This window comes from Ascaphus truei, chromosome 8, assembly GCF_040206685.1.
Source record: "Ascaphus truei isolate aAscTru1 chromosome 8, aAscTru1.hap1, whole genome shotgun sequence".
In the NCBI taxonomy this organism is placed as follows: domain Eukaryota; kingdom Metazoa; phylum Chordata; class Amphibia; order Anura; family Ascaphidae; genus Ascaphus; species Ascaphus truei.
Genome location: NC_134490.1, coordinates 43,089,080 through 43,116,214, shown reverse-complemented (window position 1 = coordinate 43,116,214; position 27,135 = coordinate 43,089,080). Strand labels below are relative to the sequence as shown.

The window sequence follows — 27,135 nt, the reverse complement described above, 5'->3', positions numbered from 1 at the left end:
GAGAGAGAAGCTTGCGATGGGAGGGGGCGTGGTCACGGATTTGCAGGGGCGTTGCCATTACGTCATGCAGCTGGTTTGCCCTCATTGGGTGAACCGCCGGTGGGGGCGTGGCCACGCCTCCGTCGCAAGGTTTGAACTCAAATTTCATTGAGTTGAAAAAACCTTGCAGCACGGCGCGGCTGCACCTTCAGCGTGAAGGTGCGTACTGGGCTCTTCCCCATTGAGGGGCGGTGCTTACACGCACAGCGCACGCCGAGCCGTGCGCTGTGGCAGTGACCGCAGCCTTATGGTGGGATTTTACTGTAGAATGTCCCATCATAGTAAGGCAAAAGTCTGCTGCAAACATATTCCGCATTATAGGCAGTTTCCTATAAAGTAGCGGAAAGAATGCTCCCATTCCGCTGAAATTCTCACAGAAGATATGATGTAGCCATGCCCCCAACATATCAGTATGGTAGGAACTTACTGTAGAATTCTACATTTACAGTAGGGCAAAACATAAGCCCAAAAACACAATGCTGTATCATGTGTCATTTTCAATAACTTAGCGGGGGGAAAAAAATCTACTATTCCTAAAAACTTCTCACTGCAGATATAATGTATGCATGTTCCTCCAATAACAGCAGGGCAGAATTTTACCGCAGAGTCTCCCCATTTACAGCAAGTGAAAAAATCTATGCAATGTGCCATATTCAAAACGCTATAAAGGAAATGTCCCATTCCGCAGAATGCTCCTCTAACATTTTTCATTAACATTCTCTGTCATTTTTATTTACACTTGAAAACAGCACAATGCGGCATGTGTATTCAGCGGATTTTTGCTTTACTGTAAATACATTTTACAATAAAACCCCACCCTCTTGATAGGTGTTACAGATGGACATGATCTATCATATCTGCAGTGAGAAAAGTTCAGCGGAATGTGAGAGTTTTTCCCGATAATGTGTGCACAATGCTGTATAATGCGTGCATATGATTACTTGCCACTAAGGCACGCACAATTTCCCCTTGATAATGCGAAGGAAATTTTATTGTTGCCAGTTTTAATTGCATTGAATTGCAGATTGAAGTATTTATGTGTTCATTGAACCCCTTTAGGCACTGTCACATATTCCACATGTTCTCTTATTTGGTCCCAGCCTACTACCCTCTCTTGTAATAGTGAAGATTTTTTTTAGTACATAGGACAATAAGAAATATTATATATTTAGTAAAAGTACCTACTTAAATGGAGTTTACCATGACAAATTTACCAGGATGAAATAGTTTTTTTTTTTTTTTTTTAAATCAAACGTTGCATCTAATTAACTCCTTGTTAGAAGACTTTAGATCATAATGTAAGATTCACTAAAAGTTCTAGCCAATTTGGGAGGAGCAGCGCAGGTTTTTTGCATTTGTTGTTCATAAATGTATGGTCTATTCCCTTTACCTAGCTGCATACTCCATGAAGTATTTAATATAGATCTCAGTGTTACCGATACTTTGTTGTAGGTCTGAGCTCACCCAATTCTGTTTTACTATACATGTATTGTGCTGATTTTTGCCTTACTGTAAATACAAAGTTGTAGTGTAAAATCCCACCCTAAGGATATATTACAGATGGGCACAGATACATCATATCTACATTAAAAAAGCTTCTGCAAAAAGGGTTTCCAAATACTGTCTGACTGCAGTGGCCATAAGGGATTAATATTCCCTAAAGATTCCTTCAATTAAACCCCCCCCCCCCCTCCCAAAAAAAACCAACGGAAATAATACATCACTTCAAATAAAGCTTCAAAAATGTAAGAGATTTGTTTAAACAGAAAATATAATTAATCTAAAATGGATTTTAAAGTGCACCAAAACATTTTATTTTGAAAGGTAATTTTTCATTTTAATCATATGAATGTTCCAGAATCCAGAATTCGATAATCTTGAAATGGATTTTGTGTCATCAATACACCATCGCTAACAGCTGCCAAAACCTGTTGGACGACAATTGTGCATCAATATATATGTAACCAATAAAATAAAAAAATAAAAAAAAAACACAGGATTGCAATGTCTATTCTCCTTCAGACATGCTGCTACAATGTCTGTACTATTGCTACAATAGGACACTACATAAACTGAAGGGGGTCTGGACAGATGTGTAGATAATAGGGGGGCCCTAGTAATCAATCTTAAATGTACTTCATCCTTCACGTTCCACATTTGAAATCATATATCAAATACTGTATGGCCACCTCCTGACTCCAGAATAGAATAATAAATAATAATAGAAAGGAAGTTACCTTGTTAAATTTCATATACCTCCACTAGAGCAGAGTTACAGATTTAACATTCTGAGGCTATATTATACAAATTGTGCAATATGACCATAAATAGGACACCAGCCACAACCGAAGCTCTAGGTAAATACCCTTGTTTATAATGGATACGAGCACAACATGTATTTAACCACTGAATGACGTGACAATAGAGGGAAAGGTTTTTTTTTCCTTTGGTGGGGAGTGGGGAAGCTTTGGTAGCCATAGGCAAGGGCTTATTTTAATGCTTTCGCTATTAAAACATACAGTCTGAACTAATTTTCCATTCAGGGTTTGGTTTCAAGGTAATTGGAACTTACTTCTAAGCAAATTACGGAAATACATGACCAAAACAGCAAAGTCATAAAGAATGTGAGCTTGTGATGTAGCTTAACAAAACAACCCTGTTGAGAAAAAATATATATATATTATTACAAAGCCGTTCAATTAATACTTCTGCAAACAAACATAATACGTCTCCAATTTACCAACTATTAAAAAAAGGTACAGTCCCTACAGAGGGAGGTGATTGAGGAGCGGCTGGGGTGTGTGTAAATGTAGTATAGTAGCTGTAGATCACCCTGCACAGTTTGATAAAGGAATCAAAATCTCTCAGCTGCAAAACTGGGGGGAAAGTGTAAACATTCTGCATCACATTTGTCAAGAAATGCCATTGTTTTAATGGGAATGTTTCTCCTTTTAGCTCCAGTTTTTAATTCTGGAAGCTTTGCTAAAATAGACGTCAGACAAAAAGGGACAAAGGGGCAGGGAGGGGCAAAGGGGCAGGGAGGGGCAGGGGGGCAGGGAGGGGCGGGGGGGGCAAAGGGGCAGGGAGGGGCGGGGGGGGGCAAAGGGGCAGGGAGGGGCGGGGGGGGCAAAGGGGCAGGGAGGGGCGGGGGGGGGGGCAAAGGGGCAGGGAGGGACGGGGGGGGGCAAAGGGGCAGGGAGGGGCGGGGGGGGGGGGCAAAGGGGCGGGGGGGCAAAGGGGCAGGGAGGGGCGGGGGGCAAAGGGGCAGGGAGGGGCGGGGGGCAAAGGGGCAGGGAGGGGCGGGGGGGCAAAGGGGCAGGGAGGGGCGGGGGGGCAAAGGGGCAGGGAGGGGCAGGGGGGCAAAGGGGCAGGGAGGGGCGGGGGGGCAAAGGGGCAGGGAGGGGCGGGGGGGCAAAGGGGCAGGGAGGGGCGGGGGGGCAAAGGGGCAGGGAGGGGTGGGGGGGCAAAGGGGCAGGGAGGGGCGGGGGGCAAAGGGGCAGGGAGGGGGGGGGGGGCAAAGGGGCAGGGAGGGGGGGGGGCAAAGGGGCAGGGAGGGGCGGGGGGGCAAAGGGGCAGGGAGGGGCGGGGGGGCAAAGGGGCAGGGAGGGGCGGGGGGGCAAAGGGGCAGGGAGGGGCAAAGGGGCAGGGAGGGGCGGGGGGGCAAAGGGGCAGGGAGGGGCGGGGGGGCAAAGGGCAGGGAGGGAGGGCAGGGGGCAAAGGGAGGGAGGGCAGGGGGGGCAAAGGGCAGGGGGAGGGAGGGCAGGGGGTGTAAAGGGCAGGGTGGGCAGGGGGGGCAAAGTGGCAATGGGCAGGCGGGGCAAAGGGCAGGGGGAGGGAGGGCAGGGGGGGGGCAAAGGGCAGGGGGGCAGGGAGGGCAGGGGGGCAGGGAGGGCAGGGACGCGTTAAATAAGCCATTCCCCTGCGTGTACTCACCTTGCACATGGCCGCACTCCTCTTCCCCCGGATACAGGCCGCCCTGCTCCGGCTCCTCCGCGGAGAGGCTGAGACGCTCCGGTGAGGAGGTGCTGGGCCTCTCGCGGGGAGAGGCGGAGACAGCCGTAGGAGAGGTGGAGACAGCCGGAGGAGCGGCCTGTGTGAGGGGAGAGCCGCGTGCTCTGTGTGGGGGGGGGAGAGCGCCGGGTGAGGGGAGAGCCACGTGCTCTGTGTGGGGGGGGGGGGTGAGGGACAGCGCCGGGTGAGGAGAGAGCCGCGTGCTCTGTGTGGGGGGGGGGGGAGGGGGTGAGGGAGAGCGCCGGGTGAGGGGAGAGCCGCGTGCTCTGTGTGGGGGGGGTGAGGGAGAGCACCGTTGAGGGGAGAGCCGCGTGAGGAGGAGGTGAATGTGATGGGGGGGGAGAGGAGAGAGGTGTGGTGGGGGTGTGTGTGTGTGTTTTGCCTTGTGTGTGTGTGTGGCCTGTGTTTTGGCCCATCACTCCGCCTCAGGCCAATGAGAGGTGCGGGGGCGGGCCGCCCAAGGGACCAATGAGATTTCCCCTAGGGACACAGGCCATGCAGACATACATACAGTGCTTTCACAAATATATAGTTGATAGAGATTTCAAAATCTCACAGGTCTTGTCTGTAAACTTAAGAGTCCTGGAAGTTTTGAAAGCTCTATACATTATAATTTATTTTATACATAACTCATGTTGGTCTGCTAAAAGTTAACAGAACCAGCAATTATGCCAAAAGGAAACAACAGAACAGTAAAATGGTTCAACACTGCAGCTTAAAATGGTTGCTGACGAGTTAAATCAGCAACTGTGACCTGAGGTAGCCATCTTTAAAACGTTCCAATTAATAAATAAATACTTTCTATAACATATGAATCTATAGTTCTAGGGCTATTTAGTCCTACACTAAGGAAATACCCTGGTTCAGACCTATTCCAGCAAATGGGCTCTACAGATTAGTAACTATTAAAGCATCAATCCCATAACTATTCTAGGAGTTGTAGTTATGCTGTTGTAAATATGTGACAACACTCCAAATATACTGTAGCCCAGAAATTCAGTGCAAAGAAAAAATGTAGTCACTTGACAGGTTGCCTGATTCCTGCCTGCTGTGCTTAACCTAGTATTTAGGCTCAGCCCTTCTAGCAGGAAGGAGGAGCATAAACCGTTGTGACGTGTGCTGGTCACATGCACTCTGCCGGCCTCGCTGCTATCTCCAACCCTTGACCCGGATAGTGACCTCTACGACCCATACCACTCGACCCCTCAACCTTGGCTTGACTACGACTATCCTGCCTTCTCCTACCCCAAACCAGCTACCCACGACTACGAGTCCCTCATCCGGATACGGCCTGGAGGCTACAGTTCGGTGTTTGTATATCCCCACCTCGGCATCCATTACAAATTTACCAATACTTGCAAGGAACAAAGATGGTGGCTGGGGGTTCATCCAAATCAGAAGCTCCACTATCATCTCCCAATATCGCAGCATTCTGTTGGCCACCACAGAGTAAGACTCATCACAGTGGCTATATAGATTCTACCGGATATCAATTGTTACGAGGGAATTTCAAAATGAAATCTCAGGAACTGGGGAATCCCCACAGCTATGAGGAACTGAAAAACACCTACTTATTGTAGCCTAACCTCCAGCCACTACCGCTTTCCTTGGGCCCTACCAGTGTAAGTCCTGCTAGGGTGAGGCACTGGAAGGCCTTGTGTGCTATTGCAGTATTAGATGCAGTAAGTGTATCCAAGGGTGGGCTTATCAACAACTAGAGTGTGTTAGCCTGGGGGAGGTACTGGCTGGGTCACATGTGCAGATGTGACACCTGTCAGTATCAGACCTGCGCGGTTATGGGGCAGGGTTACCAGCCCAGCCCCAGGGTATATAAATTGGTACTCTCCCAAAAGTGGGTGTGTCTCTTTCCACCCCCTGTGGAGTGAACAACAGCTACCCTTTGTCCCATAAGGGGATACAGGAGGAACACCAGAAGGAAACTTAGATGGGCCTCAAGCCTTAAAAGTAACCTTCAAGGGGAAGCAAGAAAGGAATGCACTGCTGTAACAACCGACCAATGCAATAAATACCATGGAACCATATGCAAGTGTGATTCACTGTCTTGGGATATTGAAAAGTGTCAGCATGGACCATCCTACTACCACAGGATCCTTGCCGACTGGAGGCGCTGCCAACAAATAAGGTACCATGTAAACCTGTCCTGATAATCCCCACATCATCGCGGAAGTATTCAGTCCTCCTGTTACCTCACAGGTATGCACCGCATCACACGAAAACACACTAGTAGCAGACCAGATCTCACTTAGGGTGGGGGTAAAGGGGCTACATTCTTTTGCACCTTTGGTTAATACCATTAAAAGCCAGAAATTAAGCCTCATTTCCTATTAAATTCCACATCTTGATGCCGCCCGTTCACAGCTAGTAACACTGTGCTACTGTATTTGACTGGAGAGTTCGCTTTAAGAACTGTTCCATACTACTAATATACCTTCATTTGGGACAAATATGATTATAGACAAGATTTACGGCTATGCTGTGTGTTATTGGAGCACACATTAGGGATTCACTTCCTTTATTTCACCTATGGAGAGAGTATGGAAACTTAAAAATATATATATTTTTTTGGGTGTCTCATCCTCAGTGAGATATAGTTGCTGGTCCTTAATGAGCTCCTTAAGTGGTGATAATATATTATTTTAGGTGAGGACAACGGGAATACGGTTCGGTTCCCCCCACCCCACCTGCAAAGAGGACTGATGTTTACCACCACATCTGTTCAGAGGATACTAGAAACAGAGGATGGCATGAATGTAAATGACTTTAGGGTGGATGCTGGTGCTATAAAAAAAAAGATTTTTGTTGGTGTGTGTGTAACATATATATTATAATAAACACACACATTGTTGTAATCATCATTAAATGGTTTAGGTGACATCTCATGTGGAAATAGCAAGGGGTCATGGTGTTAGACTGGGGTCAAGTGTGAGTTTGGCAAGCAGGGAGACACCCGTATTGAATACAGATAATACTAGAAAACTTCTGAAGCCTAAACACAATTGGAGTAGAAAGGTAGGAGCAGATAAGAATACACTGAGAAAAACCTTAAATGCATGCTTGCTAAGAAGCCCGACAGATAAAATGGGTGAGCTTAAATTAATAGCTACAAGGGAGCAGTACGAGATCATATTCATTACTGAAACATGGTGGGATGAAACTCATGACTGGGCAATTCGTTTAGATGGTTATTACCTTTTTTGCTAGGATCGAGCAAATAGAGGAGGTTGAGTATGCTTATGTTAAACTGGATCTAAAACCTATTAGAAAAAGGGAGATGTTTAAAAAGGGAATGATGAAAATGTAGAGACCTTGTGGATAGAAATTTTAGCAGTGGAGGTAAAAGTTCAAAGAAAAAAAAAGTTTGTAGGGATATGCTACAAACCCCCAAATATCTGAGAGATTGAAGAAAATACTTTTGCAAATGGAGAAGGCAAAGCTAGGTCATGTTTGTCCAACACCCCTACTTTTAGCTCTCAGACTTACAACTTTCGGAGGCTGGGGCCTGAGTCCCTCATTACTTACTGGGCCAGACGTGACATATGGTCAGATGGTAGGAATAATACAAACAGTATGGGTAATTCACATACAGTAGTTTACTATAGAGTTATTAAACTCAGCAGAGGATCACTACACACGGTAAAACAAACACAATCCCCAAATAGGATTGTTGGCGCAGTGCTGTTGGCTTATGATGGTGCCGGCACACTTTGGGAGCTCATGTTGTACTGAACCTGTTGCAGACATGTTCTTCAAAAAAAGCGCTTCAGTACCAGTGTGTCTTAATAATTGTTGAAGGTCCCCTCCAGTAGGGTGATATATTTTCTACCCTGGAACTGTAGCTCTCAGCTCCGGTCACCACGTGCATTCTCTGCAGATCTCAAACGAACCTGTTGTGCTCAGGTGCGCACAGATCTAATCTAAAATGGCTGCCTTTCCTTTTCTTAAAAGGCTCCTCTCCCACAACTATGTCATGTCCATCAGTCAAGTTGAAGAGGAATCTGACAAGGGGCAGTGTGACAGTGTGTGCGCGCTCACACATTGGGGGCATTTCGATAATGGGTGTTTTAATTATCCAGACAGACTGGGGCAAAGAGATTAGCATTACAACGAAAGGAAACAGGTTTTTTGGGATTCTAACAGACAATTAAATGACTTAAATTGAGGAACCAAATCAGGAGAGGGGCATTACTGGATTTGGTAATATCAAACACTGTTGAAGTAATAACCAATATTCAAATCTGGGAACATTTAGGAAACAGTGATCATAACATGGTCTAATTTGAATAAGTGATCAAAAACCATAAGGGTTTAACAAAGTCTTTAAAAAAGCCGATTTTAATAAATAAACGGAGGAATCTACAAAAAAAATACATAGGGATTACGTTTTTGCAGGGAAAATGTGAAATATAAATGGACAGTCTTCAAAAATTTGTTAGAAAAGCACACATCAGTGTATACCCTTGGGAAATAAATATATAAGAAACATGTCTGAACCAATGTGGCTAAATAAACAGGTAGGGGAGGAAATGGAAAAGAATAAGTGGGCATTTAGATTCTTAAAGTCAGAAGGGACGGAGGCATCGTATCAGAATTATAAGGAATGTAACAAAAGTTGCAAACGGGCAATCAAATTAACAAAAAAATAAAATATTGCAATTGAAAGTAAGAACACTACTAAAACGTTAAGAACCTTAAACAACAAAAAGATTAGAAAAGAAAATATAGGACGTCAGTGTGTGATGGGCAGGCAGATTGGAGATACGGAAAAGGCAAAAGGTATTAAAAATATTCTTTGCCTTTTATTTACCAGAGAAGAAGAATTGGTTACTTGAGGAAGAAATGCATAGGCAGCTAGATAAAATTAAAGTAAATAAGGCACCTGACCCAAATGGCATACTTCCAAGAGTTCTCAAGGCACTCGGCTCAATAATAGCCAGACCATCACATTTAATATTCAAGGACTCCATTTTCACAGGCTCAATACCACAAGATTGCTTTATGTCAAACGTGGTGCCCAAATTAAAAAAAAAAAGCGCTAAAATCCCAACGAGAGCTGGATGAGAGATTAAAGTAGCATTAACCCTATGCGTTTCAAAAGTCACGCTTTCTTCATCTTCCAGATGAACAACGCATAGAGTTAATGCTACTTTAATATCTACCTTCACGCTATCAAGCTAGGAAGCATTGTAGTGTTTCCAAACTGGAACCAGCTTTTTCTGTTGCGTCACTACCTGTTCCCGTGAGACTGAGAACCAGCAGTAAAACACACACAGAGGACAGAGAGGACAGAGAGATTTCGGCGTCTGCTGTAATTTGTCCCGGTCCGTGAGAGGCGATTGTGGACTCAGCTACCGTTCGTAGCTCTGCGAGAGGCGACTACTGATCTGGGATCCACACCAGACGAGACACTCGCTGAGGAATCGGGAACCACAGATGACAACAGCTGCCCACTAGTAGATGTGCCACGAACGAGAGGGGATGCTCTCAAACACTATCCATTGTCTATTACCCACTTCTATCTAGTAAGTGGGCATTGCATTCTTTGCAGCCTTTTTTGCACCAATTGTCTTTGATATATATTTTTTAACTAGCTAAGAGACCCGGCGTTGCCCGGGATTAAAATTTCCCGCTCCCTCCTCATTCCACTCCCCCTGTCTCTTTCTCTGCTCCCCCAGTCTTTCTCCGCTTCCCCTCTCTCCGCTCCCCCACCCCTGCGCAGCTCCGGTCTCCCTCCCCCCCCAACCTGCGCAACTCCGGTCTCACGCCCCTCTCCCCTGCACAGCTCTGGTCCGCCCCATGCGCAGCTCTGCCCCCCCCTGCGCAGCACAGTGTCACATACACAGTGAGATACACACACACACAGTGTGAAACACACACAGTGTCACACACACACACACACAGTGTCAACCACCCCCCCGTGCCCATCTCCCTCACCACACTGGCAAGCAAGGGAGCGCCGTGTGGAAGGGGACCAGAGGGAAAGGGAGGAGCATCCAGGCGGGACGAGTCCGGCGTGTCACCCGTCGCAGGGGAAGCTGGGGGATGTAGTCCGGCGGCGGCTGTCAGTCAGTGTGTGCGGTTCCAGGGGGGAGGCAGCCAATCAGAGACACGCAATCAGCCAGCCAGAGACACACACAATCAGGGGAGGTGAGCTGCGGGTGGGGGGGGGGGTTGCGAGCTGGCGGGGAGGTGAGGTGAGCTGGAGCGGTGATGGGGGGGGGGGGGGGGGGGGGAGCCGGCGGTCTGGGCCGCTGGGGGAAGAGGACAGTGGCCGGGTGGTTGTGCGTGTGTATGGCAGTTGGGTGAGGCCGAGGGGGAAGGTGAGCTGCGGGTGAGGAGGAGAGAGTGGCAGTTGGGTGACGTCATAGAGCCACGCAGGCCAATGAGAGGTGGGCGGTGCGGGGCAGGGATACAGACCAATCAGATTCACCACATCTAGCAACAACCCCACAAATTTCAATTTTATATATTAAGATAAATGTTTTTTATTCAGTTATATACCACCTGCTTTATTTGTGAGGCTATGATTTTGTTGTTAGTCTAGTCATTGTCTATTTCTATATGTGTCCTTGGTTACAATAATTATTCTATACCAGCATAGGCATTTATTACAGTGTTGCACCATGTATGTTTTTTCTTATTTGTTTTTCATGTACACGGTTATTTAACCACATCACCACCATTGGATTTACCAAGTATCCTGGTACCCAACATCATTGTATGGTTGTATATATTTATATTTGTATCACTTTTTAGCGATTATATATTAGGCGCTGAATTGATCAGTTCCCCCACTATATAAATGTTGTTATAAATAAAATTAGATGCTTTAATGGCCCATCGGATTAACACAGCAGGGGTCCCTGCATTTGAATGGGACTCGCAGCCCTGTAGGATTCACACAGTGTGAGTCCCATTCAAATGCAGGGACACCCCATATGTTAATCCGCTGGGCCATTACAGTGTCTATGGACTATGCTGAGGATTTTCCCTGACACGTTCATGGAATTCCTCAGAATCTGGGCCAAAACCGACAGTTTCATCTGTAATGTGTCAAAACATTTCAATACACACCATTAAGCAAGCACAAAGGGGTTAAAATTTACAGCAATAAAAAAGGTCCTTCAGCATTGGAGAGGAGGGAACAGAAATTTGGAGTTAAGTAGATGGGAGACCTTTTGGATCCACAAATTAAAAAAACTCCAAATAGCTTGAATGTAGAGATAGAACTTCAGAGTTTCTGTCCTGCGCTGCCATCCTTTGTAGACATTGTTATGCATGGCTACAGGTACAATCATCTCTCCTGCTGGCAGTAAAACCTGGTAAGTACAGGAATGCCAGCAGTAATCATGGAGGTTTGCCCTCACACCCTGGTGAGGTGCCCTATGTATGGATGGGAGTGGCTACATGCTCTGAGTCCCTAGTTACTGACATCAGAGATGTGCCTGCTTCCTGAGGTATATAAGGCACTGCACTGCCTAAAGTTAGTTGGTTGCTGCGGGTTGATGTTACAAGGTGAAGCAGCAAGTTCAAGGTGCCCACTAGTGCAGTAACTAGTGGCACCATTCTATATCCAGCCAAAGAAGGCCAACTGTGTCCAGGGACCGGCACAGGGGTGATCTCCCTACGGGGAGAGGGAATCCCACTCCATTGGGAGGGCGTACCTTTTAAAGGGGATCACGGAACAATGTGCGGCTGAGATCATGACTGTAAGGAGCAGCTGGCCCTTATCACCACGCACAATAAAAATGGCTTGTTCAACGAGAACCCCATGGTGTGACTCTGCAATTACTCTCCGGGGGCCCTCACCACCAAGAAGGAGTTCCTCATCAGGACCATCTACCTGCATACGCATAGATCCTGATGAGGTGGAGGCGCTGCACGTGATGTAAGTAGGACTCGCACCCACTACCTCAGATACCTGTCTGGCTTGACATCCCCGAATACCATCATGCGGGAGACTCAGGAGTCCTGTTGCCTACAGGTGCACCGCCATACACAGACATGTAACGGGGCTGGATAGACCACAGGGGCCAATGTAAGATTGGGTGGGTCAGACCAGGACACGAACAAGCGTTACATACCCATTAGTCTATGGGGATTCATAAGTGAACTTTAATACAAAATAGGTTTATTTTCAAAATTATTAGGATAACTGACAAATTATGAACTACATTAGATCTCTGATTTTGCACATCGATCAAAATCTGGAATAAAGTAATGATGGAAAATACATTTGTTGTGAAAAAGTTCACTTATACCCAGGAAAACAATATATGTAAAAAAAATTAATGAGTCTATTTGAACTCCATTGTACACGCGTATTTGTAATCCCTGTTCTCTTGTCGCCGATTGGGAGATGAGAGAAGAGAGATGAGAGCGATAGATATCTCTCTCTCTCTCTCTCTCTCTCTCTCTCTCTCTCTCTCTCTCTATCTCTGGTATATTCCTTGTGTGGCTAACAATGTTTTGTGGATATAATCGTTACATCGTTACATTCAAGTTTACTAGAGCAAAAGATACAAATTTGCAGCAATGTATTACTGTTCTCTGATATGTATTCCCATATTCCTGGTGTATAAATCCTATGTAGTTTTATTACTACAAAAAGGGTGCATCCATTACCCCTCCAAGTTTCATTCTCATGGGGTTTACCATTTTTTTTTTGGTATAAATCAAAGTTTTTCATAAATTCCTGTTCATGTTCCTGTTCTGATTGTACATACTATATAATTTACACATTGTGAGGGGGGGGGTGGGTACAAACTCCTGATGAAGCTGCAAACAGCGAAACGCAGAGTGAGTAGACCAGAGAGTCTAGATAAGCTACTCTTTCCGATAGGGAGACGAAAACGAAAAGCAACATCACGAAAAGATTGAATTGACGTTCTGGTCATCCCGGCGAGGCACGAGAGGTTGGAGAAAGCGGGCGTGTTGTCAGATACATGCCCAAATATGGAGGCAGTGAGACTGATATGTCCTTGGCACCGACTGGCCTTGGTCTCCTAGATTTTAATGCTTTTAAAAGAATGTATACCATGCGAGTATGATTCTAAAAACCTTTTTATAGGTTAAGATTCTTTGTTATTGATCTGCGCTATGGTGTTCAATTTTCTCTTCCTCTGAGATCTTCTGTTCACCATACAAAGAAAGGAGCGACAGTTTTGGATTTGCCCAATTTATTCTATTGCACTGTGAATAGGTACTCTATGGGAGCCCAGGCATCTGTGATATACACTATTTATAAAAGACAACTACACTGTGATTTTCTTTATGGTGTTTTTCTTCACTCCCCCTGGATATTGAAGACCCAGTTTGTGCAATATCGCCACGATAGGCACTATTGCAGTTAAATGAATGACCCATGCAGTATGCTACAGCTGTAAATATCAAGCACATATACTTCCGTGCTTTACTCAAAGACTTAATATAAAAATACTTGAAGAAAGTCTAGTGCTGTCTGCCTAATCACAACTTAATACAGTATGCAAGTGAGAATAGGGGCTTGTGGCCCATAACACACAAATCGCACCTTTACTAAAGCAAGGATTGTGCTGATGTCTCTATCTTTATACAAGTTGTAAGTATCACTTTTTAAATCTATGTAAAGAAAAAAAATATATACATTTACCTCTTGATAAAGCTCATTTGAGTCAGTACGGTTTTCAGAGCATGATGTAAATGTCACGTTACAGCAGGACTTTGGCACACTAAAATTACCAAAGTGTTTGTACCATGAAGTGGTTTCCCAGTCAGTGTAATTATTTAAGCCGCAACACTTGAGCTAAATGAAGAGGAGAGGTCAATGATTAAGGTCAGTAATGCAAGGGATAATTTCTGCTTTAAAAAATAAAATATACTGAATGTTTCCTATTAACACACACGTTACCTCTTCTTGAATTTTGTTGACAGAAATGCTCGAGTCACTGCCATTATACTGCTTGAATGCATTTTCCATTGGGTTCAGTTCATAGTCCATCTGAAGGATTTTAAGAGATATGTAGAGAAAGCCCATATCATAGTCATTGCAAAGAAATACAGTATAAATATGAGCAAAATGTACTTGCCAAAATGGTTTCAGATATATAGTTTCCTAATCTTTAATAAAATAATTTACAGAAAATGGGATAGTCTTTCCAAATATACAGATCCGCCCTCACTGTATCAATAAACAATGAGAATATAATTCTAAGATCCTTTTTTCTTTTTTTTTTTTACTTGAAATCATGCGTCACAAAAAGGAAAAACAAACAAACAATGAAACATACAGGTGTATACTGTATAAAAAGAAGTGAAGTGATTGCAACTGTAATGGTGTAAAAAAGGTCTCCTGCAAAATGGACATAATGTTGAACAGCAGAAGTACAGATGTTTGTATACAGACAAGGTATTGAAAAATAGAAAGAAAAAATGCTCATCTGTAGAGAATATCTAGTATCCATGCAGGAGCATCGTCCAAGTAACTTGTTGTGGCATGCCCACCATGTATCTGAACCTTAGGAGGTACTTTGATATTACTAGCAATTCCTATCCCATTCCCACATTAACTATAAGCGTGGTACTGTACTTACAGTTGTAGATTAGGGGGGGGGGAGAGGGAGGAGAGAAGAAGGAAGAAGAAGTGGATCGTAGACCACACTTCTAGTCAACATGGGAAAGGGACAAGAGTATTTTACCCTGAAAAAGTTGGAACCCCCCTCCCCCTTCTGTATCATATTTAAATATATAGTGGTGCTGTTTGCCAACTCTTCGATTTCAAATATATAAAAACATTCAGATGGTTGGAAGCCTTAATTCCACTTGAGTAGCTCAATGGTAATGCCACTGCCTCTGAAGCAGATACACCTAGTTGGAATCGATGTCAACGCACCTTGTGCTAGTTACTTATTCTGTGCATCGGGCACCAAAAACTAGATTGTAAGCACTCTGTGGTAGGGACTAGTACCTGCAAAAGTCTGTGGACATGGTCATAACTATATAAATGTAGCCAGGTCCGCACATGTGTGAGTGGCGAACTTTGGAGACCAATCCCCATAAGATATAGGTGTACCGGCCCTCCGATGAGGCATTTAAATCCGTACACCGGCTGCTTGATTCAGGCGTCTTGCAGTTTGATTAATCAGTTGGTTTGATCTTTCGCTCTCTTGAGAGATATTCTGAGATTGCCTATCTATATTGCCTATAAGATTTTGCTACATTATCTGTGACAGCCTGTTTTTGTGATATTATTGGCTCTCTATTGGATTAGTGCTTGTAGCATCGTTAGAAATATTCTCAAATTATATGTACAGTATTTATAGGATTTTGCTGCATTATTTGGGACAGCCGTTTCTGTGCAAGTAGTAGTTTTCTATTGAGGTGTCTGTAGCAGTGTTGTATGTTGTACCCCACTGTGGGGTACCCATCCACAGACAGTCCTTTAATTTATATCTACTGATTTTTAGTTCGTATTGCTTGGGAGCACCTGTTTTTACAGGGGTAAGGGAAGTACCTAGATTGGACTGATCCAAGGGAATGAGCCAGAAGAAGGGGCTAAGAGTCCCGAAACATTGCCCCCCTTAATCCTGTTTCCCCCCCTCCTTGTCTACCCTTACCTAGTACATTTCTCCCCCTTTTTTTCTTACGTTAACTAATGTAGCATACGCGTTATGTGGCAAAGTACTGTATACTCCCGATGTGTTATTCAGCTTACATCACTATCATTGATATGTGTGGATGTTTGCTCCACGTAAATTTGATAGATAAGTAAAAATTATAGTTACAGAAACTCCAAGTCCTACCATTAAAGAAAAAGGAGTGGGTGAGGAGAAAAAAGGGGCCCCTAATAACATGCACTCTACCACATAGGATATGTAATATAGTATTGGTACAGAAGTCAAGGTACACACACACACACACACACACACACACACACACACACACACACACTGGATAACATAAAAATACTTTAATAGGTCCTTAGACCTATGCAGTAGGGTTTCTTTTCTTTCCTTTACCAAATTCCACTTGCCCTACATTGCACCGCAGTGTATTTCCATTCACACATTTCACCAGAGGAGGATGCGGACGTCTTTCCCTTTCCCCATTTATATACCAATATAAAATAAAAAAGGGACGCACACATAATACTGAGCCAGATTGTAACAGTGTGCCATATCAAAAGAGGTCTTTGAATAGAGAGACATCCCTGTGACACTGTGTACTAAAGTAAGTGGAGGTTTGTTACAATCAATCCTTACCCTAAGAAAGATAAATAAACCACTAAAAAAATGGTAATTAACTACTGCAGTGATGGAAGGGTAGAGGGTACTCCCAATAACAATGCTGCAGAGGTAGATACTACAAATATAGAAGGGAAGGGGAAGTTGGAGCCACCGATAGCTGCCCACAATGTCTTCGTAGAGATGAACGGGCACTGTTGTCCTGATGTATAATAATTAGTTAACACGATGGAATTTCTTAGAAAGCAGATCACTAGGTACCTAACCCTAATTAAGAAACGATAGATAAAATACTAATGACCCATACTTTCTAGGGCCACGGGGAATGGACAGGTAGGTGATTATAGCTAGTACACCCTAAAGTAGAATAAAACTGAAAATCAGATCAAATCTAAATACTTAAAAAAATTTTTTTTTACCTAGGGCAATAATTCAGAGAGTCCAACACTATGCAGGTCAAGCAGAGTATTCGCTAAGTAAATGTGTATTAGACAAGTGTCCAAAGTAATCACAGGAGCTTCATCAGGGGTTAAATGAAGCTCCTATGAGTGAAATGCATAGGGCGAGTATGCAGCCCCTTCGGAGCCTACTGAGCTGTGTGGAAGACTATTCTGAGAATCCTGAACCGACATATGCCTGGTCTCTGCCTGCACCAGAGTAGCATTCTTTGTGGATGGCCACAACCTCTGCTAATTCCAGGAGCAAGTGACAAGATCCTATCCACTTTCTGACCCAGGGTGGTCTGCACCTCTAGCACTTAAGTGTATTACTTTAGAATTTCTGTTTATAAAAGAATCTAGAATAGAAAAATGGTTGTATGGTGCTCTAAAAACAAAAAGCAGCAATATATAACAATGAAAAGCAAAGTCTTAGGTGGAGTACCCCTCCAATGAGAATGAAAAGGCTAGGATAAATTACTCCCAAAAGCACAAGATGTATAGCTGGAAAAAGTAATCCAACAGGCCCTGAGGTAAGGATAGTACACACCTGCCAGTGTCCAGCATAAGTAGAACATCAGAATAAAATGGGGTAACTGAACAATAAATATCCTTATAGCCAATAGAGGAACAGAAAAGTGGTGTAGACTCACATGTAGCAATAATTCTCTTGTAATGAAGAGCCGTAGTGTCCACTGATCCAGGGGTAAAGTGTGCCTCCGTTGATGAGGAACAGGTATGAGAAAGAAGGAGAAAACTGAGCACTAAATCCACTGCTTTCTTGCAAAAAATTACAGAGGTGCGTTCCCACGATAAAAAATAAAGTTTAATGGATCAAAAAACCAAACAGTACACCTACGCGTTTCAGGCTAAAAGCCCTTTATCAAGGTGAATAAAAACAGCTCGTGTTTAAGTACCTGATCCTCGCGCCGCTGTAACCTATCCCCCGTCACTTCCTGGTATGAAAGATGACGCGTGACATCAGCGCGTTAAAGCCGGTACAATAAGAAAAACTTTATGCAATACTAACAGACTGACACTCCGGAACTACCTAAGAAAAGTATATAATAAACGTTAAAAACAAACATATAACATATAAATGGAAAATTCATTAAATTGTGGGCATAGATGTACCCTACAATAATGAATAAAGCATGTTCTATACCTGTGAGACAACCAAAGATCATGCTCGGTGAAAAACTGCTTTGGTAATCGTATATAAGACAATAAGATATATGTTTATATACATCAAGAAATAACCACAAAAAGAGAAAAGTCAAAAATGGAGCACTCAAAACGTATGTAGTGAAAAATAGAAAAATGGATTTAATTAGCAATGCAAAGTTAAAACAAATGACACACCTAAACACATTCCACATATGAGTAATTGCTGTATACACTAAATGCTACAAAGTAAACACATGAAATAGCAGGTAAAAATAAATAGTGACATGGGGAAAAAAATAAATATGTAAACAGCAAAAACCTAATTGGCTAAGGTGAAGATGGCAAATAACATATCTAGTGCCATATAGGTATGGTGAGAGGACCCTAAAAATGCCAAAATGCAAAGTAAAGTCATGAGGTACTGGAAACGTGTGGTTTCCAAAAGTAGGAGGGAGGTCCGAGTAAAGCACAGTGTGCAAAGGATACAGACCCCCAACGTTCCTTCCACAGTGAGATGGTAGTCAGCAGCCAGCATCAGGCGCCCTAGCATCAGTCTGAGTGTTGAACTGAGATAGGCATAGGAATAACGTTGCACAGGGCATGCGTGGATCAGGGGGGATGTGGAGGTGTGTTTACCGTAAAAGTAACTCACGTAACACTTTTTACGTGCTGACAGCTGCCATCCCAAGTCCCTACTTAAGGGAATACCAAAAGGTCAATTGATTAGACTAAAAAGGATATGTACCAATTATGAGGATTTCTTAACTCAGTCAAGGGATCTCTTGGACCGTTTTGAAGCCAGAGGCTACTCACGCCTAGATTTAAATAAAACCTTTGAGGAGGTTAAGGATTTGGACAGATCAAGGTTATTACAAAAGAAGAAGGGACTCCATTTCACAATCACCACTGTTTATCACACAATATAATAAACAAGCAAATCAAATAAAAAATATTGTGAGGAAACACTGGGGTGTATTAGCTGCCGATCCTATTCTGTGACATGTCTTTAATGAAGGTCCTAAATTTGTGTTGAAAAAGGCAAAAACGATTGTGAATTATGTATCCTCAAGTACAGCGTTTCCCAAACTTTTTTTCCCGTGACCCGGTTATTTTTGAACTTCTCCTTCGTGACCCACTAAAAATTTTATCGCCTATACAGTAGGTAAAATAAAACAGTTATGAATGTCCATACAGATTTCATATATTCTCCCAATCCTCTCTATTCTCTCTCCCTCCCCCCCCCCCATTCTCTCTCTGACCTGCACAGACGCACACAGTCACTGACCTACATACACTCACACAGACAGACCAACACAGACACTGACCACGCACAGACACCCACACTGTTAGACCTGAACAGACACAGCCACTGCTGGCCTGCACAGACACACACACCGACACTGATACACACACACACACACACTCCCCTATACACACACATACACAGCCACTGATTCCTACACACACACAGCCACTGATACACACACACACACAGCCACACTCTCCCCTATACACACACACACACAGCCACTGATACACACACAGCAACTGATACATACACACACACACTCTCCCCTATACACAGATACACACACACACACACACAAAGTGGATTACAGAGTCAGCAACGGATCTGAGTGACTGGGGGGGGGGGGGGGCAGAGAGGAAAGGCCGCGATCCGAGCCACCACTGCCTGCCCCCGCGCCATCTCCTGCACCCATCTACCGTACCTGCGCCCATCTCACGCACCAAGGGGCCCGGGGGAAGAGAGCACCAGGACAGGCGGCACAGGTATAACACCCCCCCCCCCGGCGGGTGCTCCCCCGCTACCACTTCCTACCTACACCAGGGCATTGTGTCCTGTGTCCTGTGGGCGGTGGAGCATGTCACTGGTGGGTGGCGTGTCCTGTGGGCGGCGGAGCATGGTGTTGGCAGCCTGCACCACTTCAGCAGCGTCCCGCACCTCACCTCAGGCCGCCGCAAGGAGAGAGGGAGAGGGGGGAGGGACACCGCGTGGCCAGCCTCTCTGCGACCCGGCAATTATGCTTCCGTGGCCCGGTGCCGGGTCGCGACCCACCATTTAGGAAACGCTGCTCAAGTATATTTGCTACACAAAAAAGATTGGTTAACAACTTACCTAAGGGGTGTCTAAAGTGCAAATCTTGCAAACATCATCTGAATTCACCTCCACAAGTACAGGGAATAGTTATAAAATAACATCTTTTATAAATTGCAATACCACTTTTGTAATTTATTTACTTAAATGTGGATGTGGAAAACAATACATACAGTAGACCGAACCATCAGAGCCTTGAAAGTTCGCATACTTGAGCACTTACGTTTAAGAATTAAAAAAGATGTTAATCACCCCGTTTCCCTACATTTTACAAATTGTAATACGGGTAAACAATTTTTCATACATTGGCAGAGAACATATACCTTGTCCAACCATAGGTGGAAATAGAAACGGTATTTTGGACAGGAAAGAGCTCTTCTGGATTTTTACCTTGCAGACTCGTATCCCTAATGGCCTCAATTCAGACTGGGACCTAGGGCCTCTCTTGCTTTAAATACATATATACTTTTTGATCTCACTTTTCCACACTAGATGGGGGGGGGGGGTGATATTTTTATGCCATCTTGGGAGTTCTGAACTTCTTTTCATATGATTCTAACGTGATGCATTAGAAGAACATGGATATTATATAGCAATTATACTCAGTGATATTTTTATTTATTATTTTTTCACGTTTTTTTCATACGTTCTGAGCTAATTTTTATTAATATGGCTTTTTGACATATTGTTGTTGGGATTGTTATATCTTCACTCTGTTGAAAACCATTGTCTTATTTTTTTAAATAAAATATTTGTGATCAATATATGCATTGATATGGTTTTGAACAGACGGATATATCTGCTCATATTTGGAATATATATATTTTATTAATTATCTATCAAGAGAATTAATTCATCAATAGTATACTTAATCAACTCATTATGATGTTTTTGATTTATATATATATGTTAATATTGGGTATTATTTAATATGTACATTTCTTGATATATGTTTATATACATCTTATTATCTTATATACGGTTACCAAAGCAGTTTTTCACCGAGCATGATCTGTGGTTGTCTCACAGGTATAGAACATGCTTTATTCATTATTGTAGGGTACATCTATGCCCACAATTTAATGAATTTTCCATTTCTATGTTATATATTTGTTTTTAACGTTTATTATATACTTTTCTTAGGTAGTTCCGGAGTGTCAGTCTGTTAGTATTGAATAAAGTTTTTCTTATTGTACCGGCTCCAACTCGCTGACGTCACACGTCATCTTTCATACCAGGAAGTGACGGGGGATAGGTTACAGCAGCGCGAGGATCAGGTACTTAAACACACTCCGGTAAGCTATTTTTATTCACCTTGATAAAGGGCTTTTAGCCTGAAAAGCGTAGGTGTACTGTTTGTTTTTTGATCCATTAAACTTTATTTTTTATCGTGGGAACGCACCTCTGTAATTTTTTGCAAGAAAGCAGTGGATTTAGTGCTCCGTTTTCTCCTTCTTTCTCATACCTATAAAAGAATCTATACTGTGTCCTCTCTATTCTGTTCGCATATGGGAATTACCTCATCTCCTTATCCTGTTCCTGAGGAATATCCACTAGCACACATTGGAAGAAATCCTCTCTGAGTTGGTGACACTGAATAACCACATCTATTTTGCTTCTCAATTGTGAGTGAGATACCTCCTATTACCATGTAGATATAGTAAAGTGGGTGCTCCAAAGTGTTACTCCTTGTTAAAGGACTACATGTCCGAAACACGTAGGAGGGTGGCACTACCCCGTGGGTGATGTTCATTTGATCAATAAATTCATTTATTTTTAACCACTTGGCTCCCTGGCAGTGCGCTGCTGTTCTCTCTCTTTTTTTCTACCTCCCATTACCAACCCAGTGTTTATTTATTTATACATTATTGCACTATTGTGTGTCTCTTATTTTTCCACATTTGGGGAGTATTTGCGCTTCTGATCCCTTGCTTCAGTGTACCCGTTTTGGACACCGGTTTGAGTCCTTTTGTGGAGCTGTACTACCTCCATATGTAATACATTTATTTTTGGTATCCCACATGTATTCACTATTTACATTATTAAACAGTATTTGCGCTTGATTTTCTTTTACTCTAGTGCCTTAGTAGTAGTCTGTTTGTGTACGTATCAGGACCCAAAGTGTACACTTTTTGCTTCATCTATTATATTATTTTGGCATAACCTCCATTTTTGATCCTCATTTCTATTCGTCAGCGAGTGCTGCGAACTCACCCCCCCCCTCTCTTTCCCATTTATATTTTGGAGGAAATAGGGTCCCCCCTGCTCCCTTGTGCACCCCGCATATCCCCTTTTGATCTTAAAAATTTGAGTACTCTCTCTATTGTTTTTTATAGGGATTGTTTAACTGTTGTGTGTTCTGGCAACCCTGGGACCATCTGCATTCGCAGGGATCCCCTTGTCCCCAGAACCCACACAGGTATCAGAGTAAGGTTGTGTAAATTGAGTCAGTTACTCCAGGATTGTGTGGGCGGTATCCCCGGTGTAAGAGCGTGACTCTTGGGGTGGGCTCTAGTGGTCCCGGGTGGTAACTACTCTCCTAGCAAAGTCAGGCTAGGGTTCCCTGTGTGTAGTCTGGGTCAGCGACCCCTGTAGTAGACAGGCAGTACCCCAGGCATAAGATCGTGGCTCTTGGGGTGGGGCCCCTAGTGGTTCTGGGTGGTAACTACCCTCCTAGTAAAGTCAGGTTAGGATTCCCAGGGTGTAATCTGGGTCAGTGTTCCTCTGATTGGGTGGGAGGTATCCCAGATATAGGAATGTGGCTCGTGGTGGGCCCTCTAGTGGTTCTGGGGAATGATGCTACCATCTTAGCAAAGTAAGGCTAGGGCTGGTAGTGGATGTTTTTAGGCACCTTTCTGTCCGAGCGGGGATACCTCGCAGTCAGTAAGACCAAGGCACGTTCCCAGTGGGTGGAGTCTGGATAGACTCCTTATACCGTTGACCCGCGGTTTTGGGTACCGACGGTCTGGCGTGATGGCCATCAAATTTTTCCCAGACAAAAAAAAAAGAAAAAGAAAAAGAAGGAATTCCAGTCAGAGATATCCTCCAAATAATTTGGGGAAAAGCAAGTATATTCTTAGTTGGGGTAGCTCTAATCAAACTGGGGCAATTATTCTCAGGAGGACCAAGGAATCTAAAAGCTACTGCTTCCTGAGCTTTATCTCGTAATGGGAAAACAAATGGCCACCAACAGAAAGCTGCAATGTAAATGCAACCAATGATATCCCTTTTTAATTGACTCACTGGCAGCTGTTTTGGAAAATGTCAAAATCGCACTTACATTTCTTCTATACTAGGGGGTCATCTGGTGTAGTACGCTGCACTCTTACATTGGTATAACCCTTAGTTAAGATGTAGGGGGAAAAAAAAAAACACACACAAAAAAAAAAGCGGGGGGGGGGGGGTAGGCAGGAGCAAACAATACTTTAAAAGGTCATACTAATATAATATTTTCAGTGTACTTACCCTGTTTATAGAGAGATACGCCAATATCGCACCAGAGGCTTCCAAGCAGAGCAAGACCACAATAAAATACATAAACTGGAGAAAAAAAATAAAATAATAAGCAGAGCCACAAAAAGTTTGCTGATTTTTTCAATTTCTTCACATTCTAATCCGTTCACTCGAGTACCAACTTTCAAGCAATGAAAGGTGGGACACTTACACATTCTAATTGGTGTGCCTGCTCTGCTGTATAAAAACAGTGACAAATACGCATACCCTGCTGTCATTTTTCTGAGAGCAGTTCATACTGCCAACTGTGCGACATGCATGCATCTGTCTCTGTATCTCATCAACCAACCTCCAAATGAAGTCAAAAGCATACAAAGAGTGTCGGGCTGTTTCCAAATTAGAGACACTTTGCTGTCCAGATTAACTTGAGTTGAGACAGTCTGCACAAATTTTGGACAGTTGGTAACCCAATCTTTTTTTGCTATCTATGCATGATGTGCTATACCATTAAAAAAAAAAAAAAAGAAGGTATGGTTTATTTTAGATCAAGGAGCATAATCATAGCAACATAGAAAATACACAAACACACCTCCTCCTTTCCCTGTTTATCTTGCCAATGGTACTTACCCGTTAAATCTTTATTTTCCATTAAAAACAGAAATGAGACACCTAGAAGTATTAGCAAATACATATTTAGTAAAAAAAACTCACACTTTACACAATTACACTGGTAAGCCGTTCACAAAATGTAAGCCAAGTAGGGTTGCGCCTTTAAAGTGAGCAGTACAGCAATCATTGGAAATAAGAATGACCACTCACCGTTCCTTGCTGGCAGCGAGAATCCTTGTTTATGATGCATATTCCACATGAACCATTAACCACAAGGAAAGCGGCTCCAGTTACAGCTACACCGCAGGGTATGAGGATGTAGAAATCACGGAAGAAAGACTGGTAGCTCTTGTATGTTAAGATTAGAAAAGAAGCACCTAACAGCATTACCACAGCGGCACCCTAAAAAAGAAGCAAAAGGAATAAGTTTATATAAAATAAAAACACACACACACACCTTTCCATTTAGAATGCAAGACCATTAGAGCAGGACCCTACTGTACTAGTGCTTATGTAAATGTACAGTCTTCACAATCCACTAGGTTGTGCTGTGAGATCTGTTGTGGAGAGGGCGAGATAGATAGATAGATAGATAGATATACAGATATCTTTTTTCAATTAATTGTCCTGTTTTCCCTGAAAGGTTTGTTGGGAAGCATAATTGACCCGTATTTCAGGGGGCAACGAGACAATTCAGGGGTGCATGCAGGTCCAGCAATGACCAAAAGGATGGCGGGGGGGGGGGAGGCTTTTGCTGTGCAGGACAACGGCAGAAGAGAGCAGCGGTGGAACCCCAGCAGTCCAACCTGGAAGTCAATTGCAACTTCCAGGGTTTGCCTCCGCTCCACACGCAAGAGCTGTGGGCTGTGACCGGGCACTTTTAGCGAGGGGGAGGAGAGAAAAAAATAATATGAATATGGAGAGAATCTCCGTGTGTGTTTGTCACTAAAACATATTGAAAATGTATGGCTTTAAATTGAATTTTCCAACTGCATTTCTGCATCTCATTTTATACATTAAAAAAAACAACAAAAAAAACTATTATGAGATATAGACACACACACAATTATTGAAAGTCCTCTTACATTCTCCTTCTCCTCCTCATGGTGCCGTGACATCAAATCACATTGCCATGGCAATGGGAAGTCACATGGCAACGGGAAGTCACATGGCAACGCTGCACCATAGAGCGTCCAGTTGGCATAGCAATGTGACGGCGCATGGTGTCACAGCGACACCCTTTGACGTCACAGCGCCATGAGAAGGGACCCTGCAGGAAGAGATGGTATCAGGAGAAGGTAGCCGTTACAGAAGCCCTGCGCTCTCCTCCTGCAATCAGTTTAATTGTTGTGGGGAACCGTGGGGCTCAGTGCAGTGGCACTAATGGAACACCATCATTTCGGGCCTGATTAAATACATATTCAAAATTAAGTTGAAATAGGTGAAGCCCTGGGTAGTTTTGGGGCTATTATTCTGTCCTTATGGCAGCAAAGCCTAGTAAGGGTAGGTTTGCCAGGAGTAATCATGGGTTTTCCCCACACATGCAGTGCATCAGTGAAGGTAGTGTCATCAGGCCTTGTGTCCAATTAGACGCACAGGGGTGGTGCTTACTGGAGCTGTACTTAATGCCTGTGCTTCCTGATTTAGTCAGTTGGTCTCTACCTTTGAGAGAGACAGGTTCACCCGTACTAAGCTGTCAGGGCTCTGGCAGGCTTAAGGCCCTCCCTCCGGGGAGAGATGGGGAACCATACCTCCTATCCCACAAGGGGATAGGGGAAGAGCAAGGACCACTCTCACTGCCCTTTGGCTGGGAGTAGGATCCAGGGACATCCTGAGGGTGGATACCTTAGGAACTGCTGTGATCTGTGGCTGCCAAATCCTGGAAGATCAAATAAAAGATCCTGTGTTTTTACCAATACCTTCCTGGCCTAAGACTGAAGCCTGTCCTGTTATTCTCCTTTTCCATCATGCGGGAGACCCAGAGCCCCCGGTTACCAGCAGGTATGCACCACACCACACAAAGCCATGTAGCATTTCCCCTAGGAGACCCTATGTGAGATTGGGTGGTGGGGAAACAGGGTTTTTCATAGGCATTCACAGGTACTTGGAATAAAAGGATGTATTTAAACGCACCAAAACAAACAAGCAACATTGCATCTTGATCAAAAGGATTGGACCAAAACATCAAAATCATTGTTTGCATCAATAAATGTAAACCCTTCAGAAGACATGAGGGCGCATAGACTCGGAAAAACTTATCTTCAGATCGTCTCTCTGCCAAACCCAAAAATAAAAAATGTGTCTCCTGTGCGTTTCTTAATGGAAGGAAGCACCTTTGACTTAAAAAAGACAACTATTTTATATACACCTACAGTTTGTGAGTGTTTATTTACTCTGCAGCTGGCTCTACAACCTTCTCCCTGTCAGATTATTATGACTGACAGTGCTGGTAAAGATGGCATATTAGGATTGTGGTGACAGGCTGAACAGGTGCCTGAATTCTCTGGCTGACGGTTAAATAAGGCTGAACAAGTATTGTTCTTCGCTGGGTAAACAGCCTACACCACTGATTATATATGAATACACATTTATATAGTAATTACACACTAAACAATACTTCAGGGTCATAGTGCAGAAGTATTTCTATAAACCTTATAATAAATCAGACAAAAACAATAACAAACTGTTCGCCTTTTGTATACAAACCCACAATATATACAAGTCTGACCAACAGCTTTACTGAGAAAGATATCAAACAGAAACATTACCTTGCAATGAGAATAGCAACATATAGCTTTAGCTATATAAAACCACCAGATTTTTAAATCAGAGCTACAGAAGAACAATCAGCAGTGTAAACAAAATACAATAAGCTAAAAAATATGTATTTTTGTTAACGCGTTGAACTCAATGCATTTATTCTACCAACAGAACTATATTATAAATTCAACTTCTTACCCAGAACAGAAGGACTAAAAATCCCATGCATATTTTCGATGTTCTGCCTGCACAGCGTCCCATGTCTGCAGATCTGAAAGCCACAGCTGTGTCTTCCTCCTTTGCA

General features: G+C 43.5%; 1 protein-coding gene across 1 annotated transcript; it reads right to left on the bottom strand.

Annotated features, from left to right (window-relative positions):
* Positions 1-1,234: 1,234 nt before the first annotated feature.
* LOC142501614 (tetraspanin-3-like) lies at positions 1,235-27,135 on the bottom strand. Its single transcript, XM_075611709.1, has 7 exons — positions 27,030-27,135; positions 24,282-24,473; positions 23,475-23,549; positions 13,958-14,047; positions 13,700-13,852; positions 2,612-2,695; positions 1,235-1,967 (listed from the first exon to the last, which is right to left on the bottom strand). Exons 1-7 carry the CDS (start codon positions 27,090-27,092, stop codon positions 1,881-1,883), a joined length of 744 nt encoding a protein of 247 aa, XP_075467824.1. The 5' UTR covers positions 27,093-27,135; the 3' UTR covers positions 1,235-1,880.

Bases quoted from the DNA above. Each gene is read 5' to 3' on its own strand.
- LOC142501614 (XM_075611709.1), bottom strand. From the start codon at position 27,092: ATGGGACGCTGTGCAGGCAGAACATCGAAAATATGCATGGGATTTTTA. The intron at 13,853-13,957 runs GTAACGTGTGTG...CTCTTCATTTAG, and splicing joins TCAACAAAATTCAAGAAGAG to CTCAAGTGTTGCGGCTTAAA. The intron at 1,968-2,611 runs GTAAGTTCCAAT...GTCGTCCAACAG, and splicing joins TTTCCGTAATTTGCTTAGAA to GTTTTGGCAGCTGTTAGCGA.